At 35.2% G+C, this 13,221-nt stretch overlaps 2 protein-coding genes across 2 annotated transcripts; one reads left to right on the top strand and one right to left on the bottom strand.

Annotated features, from left to right (window-relative positions):
• The first annotated feature begins 240 nt into the window (after positions 1–240).
• LOC111996185 (WAT1-related protein At5g07050-like) lies at positions 241–4,677 on the top strand. The gene is made up of 7 exons (XM_024028142.2): positions 241–481; positions 2,466–2,528; positions 2,607–2,723; positions 2,807–3,038; positions 3,397–3,555; positions 3,775–3,926; positions 4,287–4,677. Exons 1-7 carry the CDS (start codon positions 276–278, stop codon positions 4,465–4,467), a joined length of 1,110 nt encoding a protein of 369 aa, XP_023883910.2. The 5' UTR covers positions 241–275; the 3' UTR covers positions 4,468–4,677.
• Positions 4,678–8,088: 3,411 nt separating this feature from the next.
• On the bottom strand, positions 8,089–10,851 carry LOC111996178 (transcription factor bHLH104). The gene is made up of 3 exons (XM_065762817.1): positions 10,724–10,851; positions 10,102–10,264; positions 8,089–8,532 (listed from the first exon to the last, which is right to left on the bottom strand). The coding sequence occupies exons 1-3, from the start codon at positions 10,834–10,836 to the stop codon at positions 8,284–8,286; spliced, it is 525 nt and encodes a 174-aa protein (XP_065618889.1). The 5' UTR covers positions 10,837–10,851; the 3' UTR covers positions 8,089–8,283.
• Positions 10,852–13,221: the final 2,370 nt, after the last annotated feature.

Genomic DNA, 13,221 nt, shown 5'->3' on the forward strand with positions numbered 1-13,221 from the left:
CCATTTTCCCGTCCCAACAAAACAATCAAAAAACCGTTTTCAAAAGCATGAATGAGAATATTTTATTCCATCCACCATGCATATCAAATCCGAAGCAAGAGTCAGGAATCGTCAGTACATCAGCAGGGGGAATTTAATGGAGAACATGATACTAACAACATGCTACAAGAATCTAAGGCCCACCTCTTTCATCATCCTCTATATTTACATGTGCCATATGTGCTCATTCAGCTTGTGAAATATCAAAGAAGAGCAAGAATCAATTACAGGAGCAAATGGCAACAAAGGCTGGTTCCCTTGGGAACATTTACAGGAGGTTCAAGCCACAACTTCTCATGGTTCTTGCTCAGATAGGCTATACATTTTTATATTTTATCACAGAAGCTTCCTTCAATCATGGGATGAACCCTCATGTCTACATAACTTACAGACACATTGTAGCTGGAGTAGTCATGTTCCCTTTTGCCTATTTTCTTGAAAGGTACGTAAATATTTTTCCCTTCACATAAACTCTGTATGACAATGAAGGGCAAAGTGTATGCTTTCGACGTTTAAACTAGTTGTCAAATTAAGATTGATTTTATCTTTGATATATCAATTATATGATTTATCAAAATATTATCTTTGAGAGTTTTCTAAAGAATAAAATGAAGAATGGACTAACCAAGAGTTTTGTTGTTTAGCTGTTTGACACCTCGTAATGTGTCTATGACATTTAGTATTCAAATTCTTGCAATTTAACTGTGTGACACCTCCTAATATGTCTATGACATCTAATGTTCAAATCTTTCATCTTTCGTTGTAACTATTGAACTATATATATATATATATATATATAAAGAACTGCAATGAACAGATCATAAAAGAATAGAATTGAATATGATGTATTATCAACAGTGTGTTACTATTATATACATTCTAGTATTTGTTTTTTCCTTTAAATAAATATAAAATAGATCTTCTAAGTATAAATGATATTTCACTTCCAATTCATTAAAGAAATGAGAGAGAGAGAGAGAGAGAGAGAGGGAGAGAGAGACTCCATCTAATCAATCTATTCCTTTTTCTTTTTTTTTATTCTTTTTTAAATTAGACTCTCAAACAATAGAATAGATAGAAAGAAAATATATTTTAAACCATTCTTTTCCTTTCCTCCCCCAAATGGACTCACTTGGAATGTGAAATATCACTTTAACAGCTTAATTAGGAGGTGGAAAAAGAATGGAATAAAAACAAATGAAAAGAATAATTTTAAAATGTTTTTTCTTTCTCTTATATGAAATAAAAAGTTTATTATCTTGTTTGGGAGCTTAAAGTGTGAGGGATTGGAATGGGTAAATCATTCTTTTCCTTTCCTCCCTCTTAAATGGACCCATTTGAAATGTGAAATATCACTTTAACAGCTTGTTTAGGAGGAGGGAAAAGAATGGAATAGAAATGAATTAAAAGAATAATTTTAGAATATTCTTTCATTCTTTTATATGAAATGGAAAGTTCATTCTCTTGTTTGGGAGCTTAAAGTGAAAAGGAATATAATGGATAAGTGGAAATACTTATTCCACTCTATTTCTTCTAAACCTCAAATTTTCATTCCCTCCAAAAATGGAAAGAATTAGGGGGAATTGAATTAGATTTAATAAATTTTTTACTAAAACTCCAAAACACTTCTATATATTTAGCCATTTATTTTAAAATAAGAGTCTAATACTAATATTACCATAAAATGGTTTCATTCATTTCCCTCTATGTTACTCCCAAACAAGGTTACTTATTTTTCATTTTTTTATTTTAAAACATTCAAATAAGATTACTTAATTCCATTTTATTACTTTTTTTTTCCCATTCATTTCTCTTACTTAAATACATTTTATTCCATTCTATTTCTTTCCAATTCAATTCCATTCTCTTATGAACTCTCAAACGAAACTTAACTAAGTTGTAGTTGTCTTCTCATGAAATTTGAGAAACCCGTAACAAAGTGCAGAATTGAAATTATTGAAAAAGTTGACAAAATAAAGGAAAAATTAAAATTGTTGAAAAGGGCTCAATTTTATTATTTCCTTCACTTTCCTTTTATAAATTATAAATCAAGTTATTTCCGTAAAATTACTTTATAAATTAACTGATTCAACCTTTCAAAAAAAATTTAAGAACCCTACTACGTCTCATTTAACTACAATTGCATCTCTACACTACCACCTAATTTTTCTGAACCACTGCTTACATCTAACCTAATACGTCTCATGTAATTAGGGATATTATGCGTTTTACTAAATAAGTCTTATAAATTAATATATCAACTTTTAAATATTATAATAAAGTATATAAGAAATTTATTTATTATGTTGCTGCTATACCAATCATAATAAAATTTAAAAGAAATTTTAATCATTTCTATTCATCATTCCAAATGTTTTGCAATTATGTCAATGTCGTAACAATTGATCTTTAATTATCTGCTGCAGAAAAGTGAGGCCCAAGCTGACCTTAGCTCTTCTGTTGGAAATTTTTGTTCTCTCTCTCCTTGGGTAAGGATTGAATTAAAGACATACTTCTAAATTAAATGCGACATATTGAATAGGCAAAGTGTGTTTCAATTATTGTAGGGTGGGTTTGACCCTAAACATGTATTTTGCAAGTTTGAGATACACCTCTCCTACCTTCGTTGCATCAATGGTCAACACCATAGCTTCCCTGACTTTTGTAATGGCAGTGGTACTCAGGTAGGATTGCTTAACAAGATCCTGGTAGTCTTTCAATATATTTATGACTATTTGCATCAAGTTATGTTTTAATCTTCATACAGGATGGAGGTTCTTGATCTTCGAAATCGTCGTGGGATGGCAAAAGTTCTTGGAACTTTGATCTCCTTAGCTGGTGTAATGACAATGACATTATACAAGGGGCCTATCATGAGAAATCTATGGCACCCTGTAATCCATATTCAGGGAAATACTGCCACACATGAGAACTGGTTAAAGGGTTCTATTCTAACTATTGCAAGCTGCATAACTTGGTCTATATGGTACATCATGCAGGTTTTGCCCCAACTTAAAACTATGAATACTACATGTTTCTAAAAGGAGGATCCATTTACATTTTGTAGAGATAGTAAAAACCTCTATCTTGGAAAATCAGAAAGATTTTGAAACAATAATCATAAGCAGTGAGAGGCTACAAACATAGTTAAACCAGGTTACGTCACAACAACATGGTGGTATACAATAACTACATTATAAAATAAGATACAACAATTCGAGACGCAACAGACGTAACTACTAAAAATAGTCTGAATTTTTAAGTATTATTATTACCAATAGTATAGAATTCCTCTGAAAATTGTATAGACAGCAATGTAATCGGCATATGCAGATAATATTCCTCTGAAAATTGTAGGCATTTACATTAAAAAGATATCCTGCCCAACTGTCACTGACTACATGGATGAGCTTTGTTGGAGGAGCACAATCTGCTGTCTTCACAGTTATCATAGAACATAAACCAGCTGCTTGGGCCATAGGATTCAACATTGACTTCTGGTCCACAGTATATGGTGTAAGTATCATTAGTTTGCTATGTCCACAATATTTTCACAATAATTTCAAAGGGGCAAATTGTTATTGGCTATTTACTAGTAGGCCAAAAAGTAATTTTAATGGTGAGTTCAAATTAGAATTAGTAACAACTTACTACCTAAGATTTGTTGTAAAAATATTGTGGACCTGACAATTCTTATTCAAATTTAATATTTTGATCATGGAAGTCACATGACAGGGAGTAGTGGTCTCTGGTTTAATCATATTCATTCAATTGTGGTGCACGGAAGAGAAAGGACCAGTTTTTGTGACCATGTTTAATCCACTTTCAACAATATTGGTAGCAATTCTAGCATACTTTGTCCTCGGTGAAAAACTATACATGGGCAGGTAATTCAAAATGCTTATTATTGTTCTTAATTGTTCCACTGCTACAACAAAATGTCACAACATTTTCACAATGATTGAGGTGTCATTATTCTAGAACCCACCACCACTAAAAATAAGATTCTTGTGAAAATATTGTGGTATTTTGTTCTGTCGTGGACTTTCTCTACTGTTCTACCTATATTTGCTCTATTGTTCTACTTAAATTTGCATCTAAGCTACTAGCACATACATGCATTCGGAATGTACCAAAAAAGCTTTCATTATTAATTTTTACAAATGGTCGTGCATGCAATTCATATCTACCTAACTGCCAAAGTTGGCGAAAAGTAAACTTAGGACTTCATATGTGCCTTTGTTCAGTGTACTAGGGGCAGTAATAGTCATCATTGGCCTGTATATGCTGCTGTGGGGCAAAGAAGGTGACCAGGAAATCCACAACAATTCCCAAAAGCAACCTTGCTTGACTTGCAAAGAGAATAAGGGTAACAAAATACTGCTAATTACTACAGCAGATAAGGAAGTATCACAATGTGAACCTTAAAAGATTTTAATTATTCATCTGAAAACCATAGAGAGAGGTATCATCGTGATGCAATGCCCAAAAAAGAAAAAGAAAAAAGAAACCAAATTGAAGGACAGCAAAAATCAAGAGAGAAATTTCAAAAGGTGTGTGAACTTCTGCATCAGAGGTATCAGAGAGGTTGAGGAAATAACCCACTGCTACGTATACGCGAGTTTATTCAGCAAATTATGCAAGAATGTAAGATTGATATGGAAATTGAAAATCTTAATGTAACAATCGCCCTCAGATCCCCCAATAAATCACAGAATCCAAATTCATCTACATCCACTTTTGTTCATTTTATGATTCACCTTTTGGTATAAGTTTAAGTTCATCTTCATCCACATGCACAGTTCATAGATTATACCATTCAAACTATCCTAATTCAATAAAGTATTTGAGTAAAAAAGCTAATAGATGCAATGCAAACACAACGACAATTTCTCCACTTATGGACAAGAACATAAATTGTGAAAAATGTTGACTTAATACATCCATGGTCTAAGTTGAGCTCCCCTAGAGAAGTGAATTGTCACTGAAATATTAAACATGTAGTTCATCAATAAAACCTCACTGTAATGCAGTCTTTTGTGTTATACATACGCCAATTCATATTTTCTTAGTAGATAACTTTTCGATTCTTCCAGAAAATTTAAATACTTTCAAACATCTCCAAATTGGCAAAAAAATAAAATTGTAAATGTACCCCCAAAAAGTTTATTGCGAGAGACTGCAATATTTTATGTGCACTGAAAGCATACAGTCAACTCAAATGATTGAATTTAAAAAATAAAGGCCACCAAACCGCACATTTTGCCAATGCTGCCATGTATTCGCTAATAGTTGAATTTAAATGCCAGGCATACTGAAACAGCAGCCATATATACAAGTCAACAGGTAACAAAAATGGTGAATGGCAGTAAAATAAAGCATCTAAAATCAATATCAAATAATTATGCAGCAGGGGGCCTGAGCTCATGATCATGAGATGTATCGCGGGCAGCCGGAGGCATGTATTGCCACATTGGGACAAAACCATAGCTGGGAAAAACTGGCATCTTGTTTGGCCCAGCATGATATGCAGCTGGATGGCCTGGCATAAACCCAGCTGGTGGAATGGCCATAGCTTTCAATTGCTGCTCCATCCTTTCCTTATCTGCCTTCAGCATGAGTTTCTCTTCACGAAGTTCATGCTTCTCTGCCTGTGGCAGAGGAAAAGAACTTAAAAATTGCTATTACTAGCTCATCCAGTAATGCAATTTCATACAAAAAGTAGATTTTAAACAATTCACCACCTTAATCAGCAACAGAAAATTAAAAATACCCTCCCACAGTTCGAGCAGATTATCATGTAAAAATTATAAAACATTGAAAACCAAAATATTGCAGAAGTAGGGAGTTGACATCTTTCTTCCTTTATTTTCTTTAATTAGAAAGTTACACATGCACCCGGTGGATTTACACCCACGACTCACTTTCTCATCTTGCTCTTATAAGGTGATGAGGTATAAATTTGTTTTTGTTGATAAGCATAAGGAGAGGAGGTATCATTTGAGCTAGAGCATATTGGCCTTTATTCCTTATTTTTCCACAAACATACTCCTTATCTATGTGAACTTCCATTTACTAGAAAAAGGTCTACAGTGATTATTTTAAGTATTATTATTACCAATAGTATAGAATTCCTCTGAAAATTGTATAGACAGCAATGTAATCGGCATATGCAGATAATATTCCTCTGAAAATTGTAGGCATTTACATTAAAAAGATATCCTGCCCAACTGTCACTGACTACATGGATGAGCTTTGTTGGAGGAGCACAATCTGCTGTCTTCACAGTTATCATAGAACATAAACCAGCTGCTTGGGCCATAGGATTCAACATTGACTTCTGGTCCACAGTATATGGTGTAAGTATCATTAGTTTGCTATGTTCACAATATTTTCACAATAATTTCAAAGGGGCAAATTGTTATTGGCTATTTACTAGTAGGCCAAAAAGTAATTTTAATGGTGAGTTCAATTAGAATTAGTAACAACTTACTACCTAAGATTTGTTGTAAAAATATTGTTGACCTGACAATTCTTATTCAAATTTAATATTTTGATCATGGAAGTCACATGACAGGGAGTAGTGGTCTCTGGTTTAATCATATTCATTCAATTGTGGTGCACGGAAGAGAAAGGACCAGTTTTTGTGACCATGTTTAATCCACTTTCAACAATATTGGTAGCAATTCTAGCATACTTTGTCCTCGGTGAAAAACTATACATGGGCAGGTAATTCAAAATGCTTATTATTGTTCTTAATTGTTCCACTGCTACAACAAAATGTCACAACATTTTCACAATGATTGAGGTGTCATTATTCTAGAACCCAGTACCACTAAAAATAAGATTCTTGTGAAAATATTGTGGTATTTTGTTCTGTCGTGGACTTTCTCTGTTGTTCTACCTATATTTGCTCTATTGTTCTACTTAAATTTGCATCTAAGCTACTAGCACATACATGCATTCGGAATGTACCAAAAAAGCTTTCATTATTAATTTTTACAAATGGTTGTGCATGCAATTCATATCTACCTAACTGCCAAAGTTGGCGAAAAGTAAACTTAGGACTTCATGTGTGCCTTTGTTCAGTGTACTAGGGGCAGTAATAGTCATCATTGGCCTGTATATGCTGCTGTGGGGCAAAGAAGGTGACCAGGAAATCCACAACAATTCCCAAGAGCAACCTTGCTTGACTTGCAAAGAGAATAAGGGTAACAAAATACTGCTAATTACTACAGCAGATAAGGAAGTATCACAATGTGAACCTTAAAAGATTTTAATTATTCATCTGAAAACCATAGAGAGAGGTATCATCGTGATGCAATGCCCAAAATAGAAAAAGAAAAAAGAAACCAAATTGAAGGACAGCAAAAATCAAGAGAGAAATTTCAAAAGGTGTGTGAACTTCTGCATCAGAGGTATCAGAGAGGTTGAGGAAATAACCCACTGCTACGTATATGCGAGTTTATTCAGCAAATTATGCAAGAATGTAAGATTGATATGGAAATTGAAAATCTTAATGTAACAATCGCCCTCAGATCCCCCAATAAATCACAGAATCCAAATTCATCTGCATCCACTTTTGTTCATTTTATTATTCACCTTTTGGTATAAGTTTAAGTTCATCTTCATCCACATGCACAGTTCATAGATTATACCATTCAAACTATCCTAATTCAATAAAGTATTTGAGTAAAAAAGCTAATAGATGCAATGCAAACACAACGACAATTTCTCCACTTATGGACAAGAACATAAATTGTGAAAAATGTTGACTTAATACATCCATGGTCTAAGTTGAGCTCCCCTAGAGAAGTGAATTGTCACTGAAATATTAAACATGTAGTTCATCAATGAAACCTCACTGTAATGCGGTCTTTTGTGTTATACATACGCCAATTCATATTTTCTTAGTAGATAACTTTTCGATTCTTCCAGAAAATTTAAATACTTTCAAACATCTCCAAATTGGCAAAAAAATAAAATTGTAATTGTACCCCCAAAAAGTTTATTGCGAGAGACTGCAATATTTTATGTGCACTGAAAGCATACAGTCAACTCAAATGATTGAATTTAAAAAATAAAGGCCACCAAACCGCACATTTTGCCAATGCTGCCATGTATTCGCTAATAGTTGAATTTAAATGCCAGGCATACTGAAACAGCAGCCATATATACAAGTCAACAGGTAACAAAAATGGTGAATGGCAGTAAAATAAAGCATCTAAAATCAATATCAAATAATTATGCAGCAGGGGGCCTGAGCTCATGATCATGAGATGTATCGCGGGCAGCCGGAGGCATGTATTGCCACATTGGGACAAAACCATAGCTGGGAAAAACTGGCATCTTGTTTGGCCCAGCATGATATGCAGCTGGATGGCCTGGCATAAACCCAGCTGGTGGAATGGCCATAGCTTTCAATTGCTGCTCCATCCTTTCCTTATCTGCCTTCAGCATGAGTTTCTCTTCACGAAGTTCATGCTTCTCTGCCTGTGGCAGAGGAAAAGAACTTAAAAATTGCTATTACTAGCTCATCCAGTAATGCAATTTCATACAAAAAGTAGATTTTAAACAATTCACCACCTTAATCAGCAACAGAAAATTAAAAATACCCTCCCACAGTTCGAGCAGATTATCATGTAAAAATTATAAAACATTGAAAACCAAAATATTGCAGAAGTAGGGAGTTGACATCTTTCTTCCTTTATTTTCTTTAATTAGAAAGTTACACATGCACCCGGTGGATTTACACCCACGACTCACGTTCTCATCTTGCTCTTATAAGGTGATGAGGTATAAATTTGTTTTTGTTGATAAGCATAAGGAGAGGAGGTATCATTTGAGCTAGAGCATATTGGCCTTTATTCCTTATTTTTCCACAAACATACTCCTTATCTATGTGAACTTCCATTTACTAGAAAAAGGTCTACAGTGATTATGGCAGTTTAGATCAGAGTCATCAGACCATTTTGAACTACCCATACTTTTCTAGGCATCAGTTCCCAATAACCATACAATTTTCTTGATAATTCGATATTTGGGGGAGGAGAGATTTGAACCCTGGATATCTCAATTGGAAAGACCAGGAGCCTATTGGTTAAACTACAAGGCTCTTGGCAGCCATACAATTCTAACTTATCCTATCCTCATCATTCTCTTGAACATCAGCCAATTTTATTTTCAGCTGACAACAAGACTAAATTTTACAATTCAATAACTGCAGTTACTGAATATTAAAAGGTAACAGTAACCATACTTGTAAGGTTACCATTGGCAACAAAAATATAAATTTACCAAGTTTAGTAACTCATTCGTAGTTAGTTCATAGTACACAATGAAGCATATATCTATAGTGTAGCAAAAACCATAGATGCCATGGCTTCCCATTGGGAACTGATTAGGCAATGCTATAAATCACTAAACTGGGACCAGATAAAAGGTACTAGTGCCCTAATACATTTTCCAGCGAGGCATATTTTTGTTAATGACATAAAACTATAATATCTATAGCTAATTATATTCCTTTAATACTCCCGCCGTCCCCTTCTAGCATCTTCAACTTGTATTAAATGCTAAGGTCCCTTTACTTCTCCCAAAAGGAACAATAATCTTACATAACTCCCAAGTCATTTAAATTCTAAAATGTCTTCTATTCATGGATATAGTCAAGGTACACACCTGGGAACATACCGTTTCTTTGATGTAAAGCCATTTGCCAACTGATCGTTAGAAGCAACAATGCAACAGCAACTCAATAGTTCATTTATACAAATATGAATTATCACAAAAAGAATCTATTTTCTATAACCATAATCATAAGATGGTAAGTACTGATGAAGTAATATCCTCAATAAACAAACACATAATAAGTTATAACAAGAGAAACAAACTTAAGAACAAGGGGTCAGGAAGAAGCATGGTAATTCAACAAAATATCAAACCAGGAGAGTTTTCCCAAATGAAGTAAAAGGACAACGTAGGCATATGCAAAGCACAATTTATCAAAAGGAATATTGACCTTTCCTATGTAGTAAAATGCATCATATATGACCAACTGACCTTTAAACTTTTTATTTCTTCCTTTAGTTTTTCATTTGTTTCTTTAAGCTCTTGAGATTCTGATCTTAGTTGGTTCAAAACTCTGATGGCATCATCCAGTATCGCATGCTTGTCAATTTTGACCGGTCTATCAGGATCCAAAACAGAACACAAGTCTAGAAACCTGCGTGAGTCATAAACAACAGCTGTCCTTTCATAAACCTTACTAGGAGAAAGCTAGAGAGAGCAGAAAGCAATAAAAGTAAGAAACTACTCATATTATCATTATTCTTAGGAACATAAGGTGAAAAAACTGATAAGTTAGGTAAATCGGTAGATTTATCATTAAAAGCATTGCAAATATCAAATATTTCATTTCTCCATCTAATATCTCAGGGAACCTATAAAATTTAGACATCTTAGAAATTTGAGGCATCCAAAGCCCTTTTAGACAAAAACTACGCATCTAATACAAGGTATAATTTCAATATGAACTATACTTCAATTATATAATGGCCATTGCTCACAAATCAACTTGAAATGCTGGAATTATTTCTCCAAAGAACAGGAAAAAATAAATATATTAAATGCAGAAATTCAACACCAAATAAAAACAAAAAATCTGATGAAGCAAGTTGCATGCCTGTCATTCAATCTCTCCCTTCGCAATTTTTCCCGACAAGCTTTAGATCCTGGCCTGCTGTATGAATCATTGCGGCCCCTGAAAGTTATAATCGTAAAAATTATCATGAACATATTAGAGCTAACACAAGTAGATCAAGATGAAAGGTCACCATTACATTTCTAATGGATATCATGAACCAAACTTTTTTTTTTTTTTTTTTTTGAAGTAATGAAAAATTTATTATTTTTTTATTTTTTGATGACACGAGAACTTCACTTAGATTAGTTGTACATCGCAGAGCATACTGTATAACAATCCTTCGATTGGTATTCTATAGTCACAAAAAAAAATCTTGACGCATTTCTCTACTTCATCCATCATGCTCTTATCTTATGATTCACATCCTCTTTAATCTCTCCATCTACTATCTAGGAGCTCAAACATCCATCAAAGAGTAAACCATGCAGCAGGTGGATTGAGTATATATTTCAAGAAATACCCCCTTTTTGATTGTTTCTTTTATTTCTTTTTTTTCTCATCGGTATGGGAGGGATACGTAGTTTTTTCATTGAATCGAAGCTTTTTCAGTTGGTGGTGGAGGAAGGAGGGAATTTCTTTGCGTTACGTATTTTTGAACGGGGCAAATACTTCATGAAATCAGTGTTTATGGGCAAAAGCGCGGCATTATGGTTGATGAAAAATATAGAACATATGGTGATTGGGGTAAATCCCAAACAATTTTTCACACTTAGGGAAGGAGATACTGCCTACACCTTGCGATGGGGATCAAACTCTTTTGGTCAGTTTTTGCTAGTGACTGAACTCAAAACAGGCGGGCTCGGGAGGTCTGTCATAATCCCTGAAGGGAAACAAAAACATGGTTGGAAGGTTTTTGGTCTAGAATTGAGGAGGATGTTAGAACCCAATCAATATGCCTTTGGTGGTTCAGGCCAAGTAACGTTTATCCCCCAGGTACAGAAGCGCAATTCAGTGTTTCATCCGGCTCGGTCTTTTGTTGAGACAGTGAAGGGTCCAATGCAGGCAAAAGGTGATATTCATCCTTTCCATAAAACCAAGGATATAGGACAGAATATTCTAGATGAAGCAATGGGGGAGAAACAACAGAATGGGAAGAAGGAGACGATGGCAGTGCCTCTGAATCAATGTCGGAATCAGGCGGTGGATGGTCCGGTGGGTCAGCCTGGCACAACAGCCGTGAGGGGAGGGGAGGGGAGAGCAAGGAGCATTAATTTGGGTATTAAATTAGGTGAGAAATTACCGGTACAAAATCAATCAAGATCTCCGTTAAATTCCAGTTTGAATTCAAATAAAACTGAAAATGGTAAGGGGCGTGATTTGAGGGATACACGATGGACTGGGAAGGGATTAATAGTAGAGTTGGCTGAGAACGGAAAGAGACGTGTTTTATGGGACAAGTCCAAAGGTGGAAAAATTTCCTTTAAATGGGTGAAACGGAGTGCTACTGAACAGAATGTAAAGGTGAGTATTGGGTTGGGCCCAAAACAGCCCATAGCCCACTGTGATTCTAATTTAAGCCCATTGAGTCCAAGCCCATGCATTCTAGAAGCTGGAGAATGCTCTAACACTCTTTTAGGCCCACTCTCCTATACATTTAGTCCCGATGAGACTGAGGAGAATATAACGGTCTGTAAAACTGGGTTAGCGACGCCAGTCATTCTGTCGAGGACCAATGATGATGAGAGGAGCAGCTCGGTCAACCAGTCGCAAGTGGTTTCGCTGGTAGGGGCGACGCAGACCGAGTCAGAGGGAGTTTCGTCAATTCATCAGTGTTGGGTTTCGCCGGTGGAAGTGTCGGAGTGCACCGATTCTCGTCGGAAGATGGGTTTCATGGTTAGCTCTGATCAGAACAGTATTTTGGGCTATAATATGCTGTTGGGTGGGTTGCTTTCTGTAGGTAAGAGGTTGGTGATTCTTGAAGTTGTGCCGAGATTGATTGGATTTTCTTTTCCCGATGTTTTTGTGGAGATTTTGCGAGCTGGGTCACTGGGTTTTGGTGTTCCGGGTCAGGAGGTTAGTTCTTTTTCTAGTAAGGAACTTTTTAGTCTTCCTAGGGAGATCATGTATGTGAAGGATGCAGTTGATTTTTCTGTGGGTTTTGGTGAAACAGAAGTGTCAGATTGTTTACCTCTGCAAATCATTGATCCGAGCCGAGTGTGTCAACAAATTTGGCAGAGTTGGAAGAGCCCACTGTGGTATTGAGTATTGAGAATAAGCTAGATATTTCTGGGTGGGTGAAACACAGAATTCCTGGATTCAGTAAATTGGTTGGGTTGTCAACGACTCAACATGAAAAGTTGTGCATTGCTCTCTTACAGAGGTTAGAAACTGAGATGGAAGCAGCCAAAGTGTTACACAGGAAAGAAACAGGTAGCAAAAAAGTGGTTAAGTCCAAAAACAAGGGAAGTAGAGAGTTGCAAAAATTGATCTGTTCGGTGAATTATGACAAGAGATAGAGGGTGGTCTTGTGTTGGTGT

Source organism: Quercus suber, unplaced genomic scaffold (genome assembly GCF_002906115.3).
Source record: "Quercus suber isolate HL8 unplaced genomic scaffold, Cork oak 2.0 scaffold_474, whole genome shotgun sequence".
Taxonomy (NCBI): Eukaryota; Viridiplantae; Streptophyta; class Magnoliopsida; order Fagales; family Fagaceae; genus Quercus; species Quercus suber.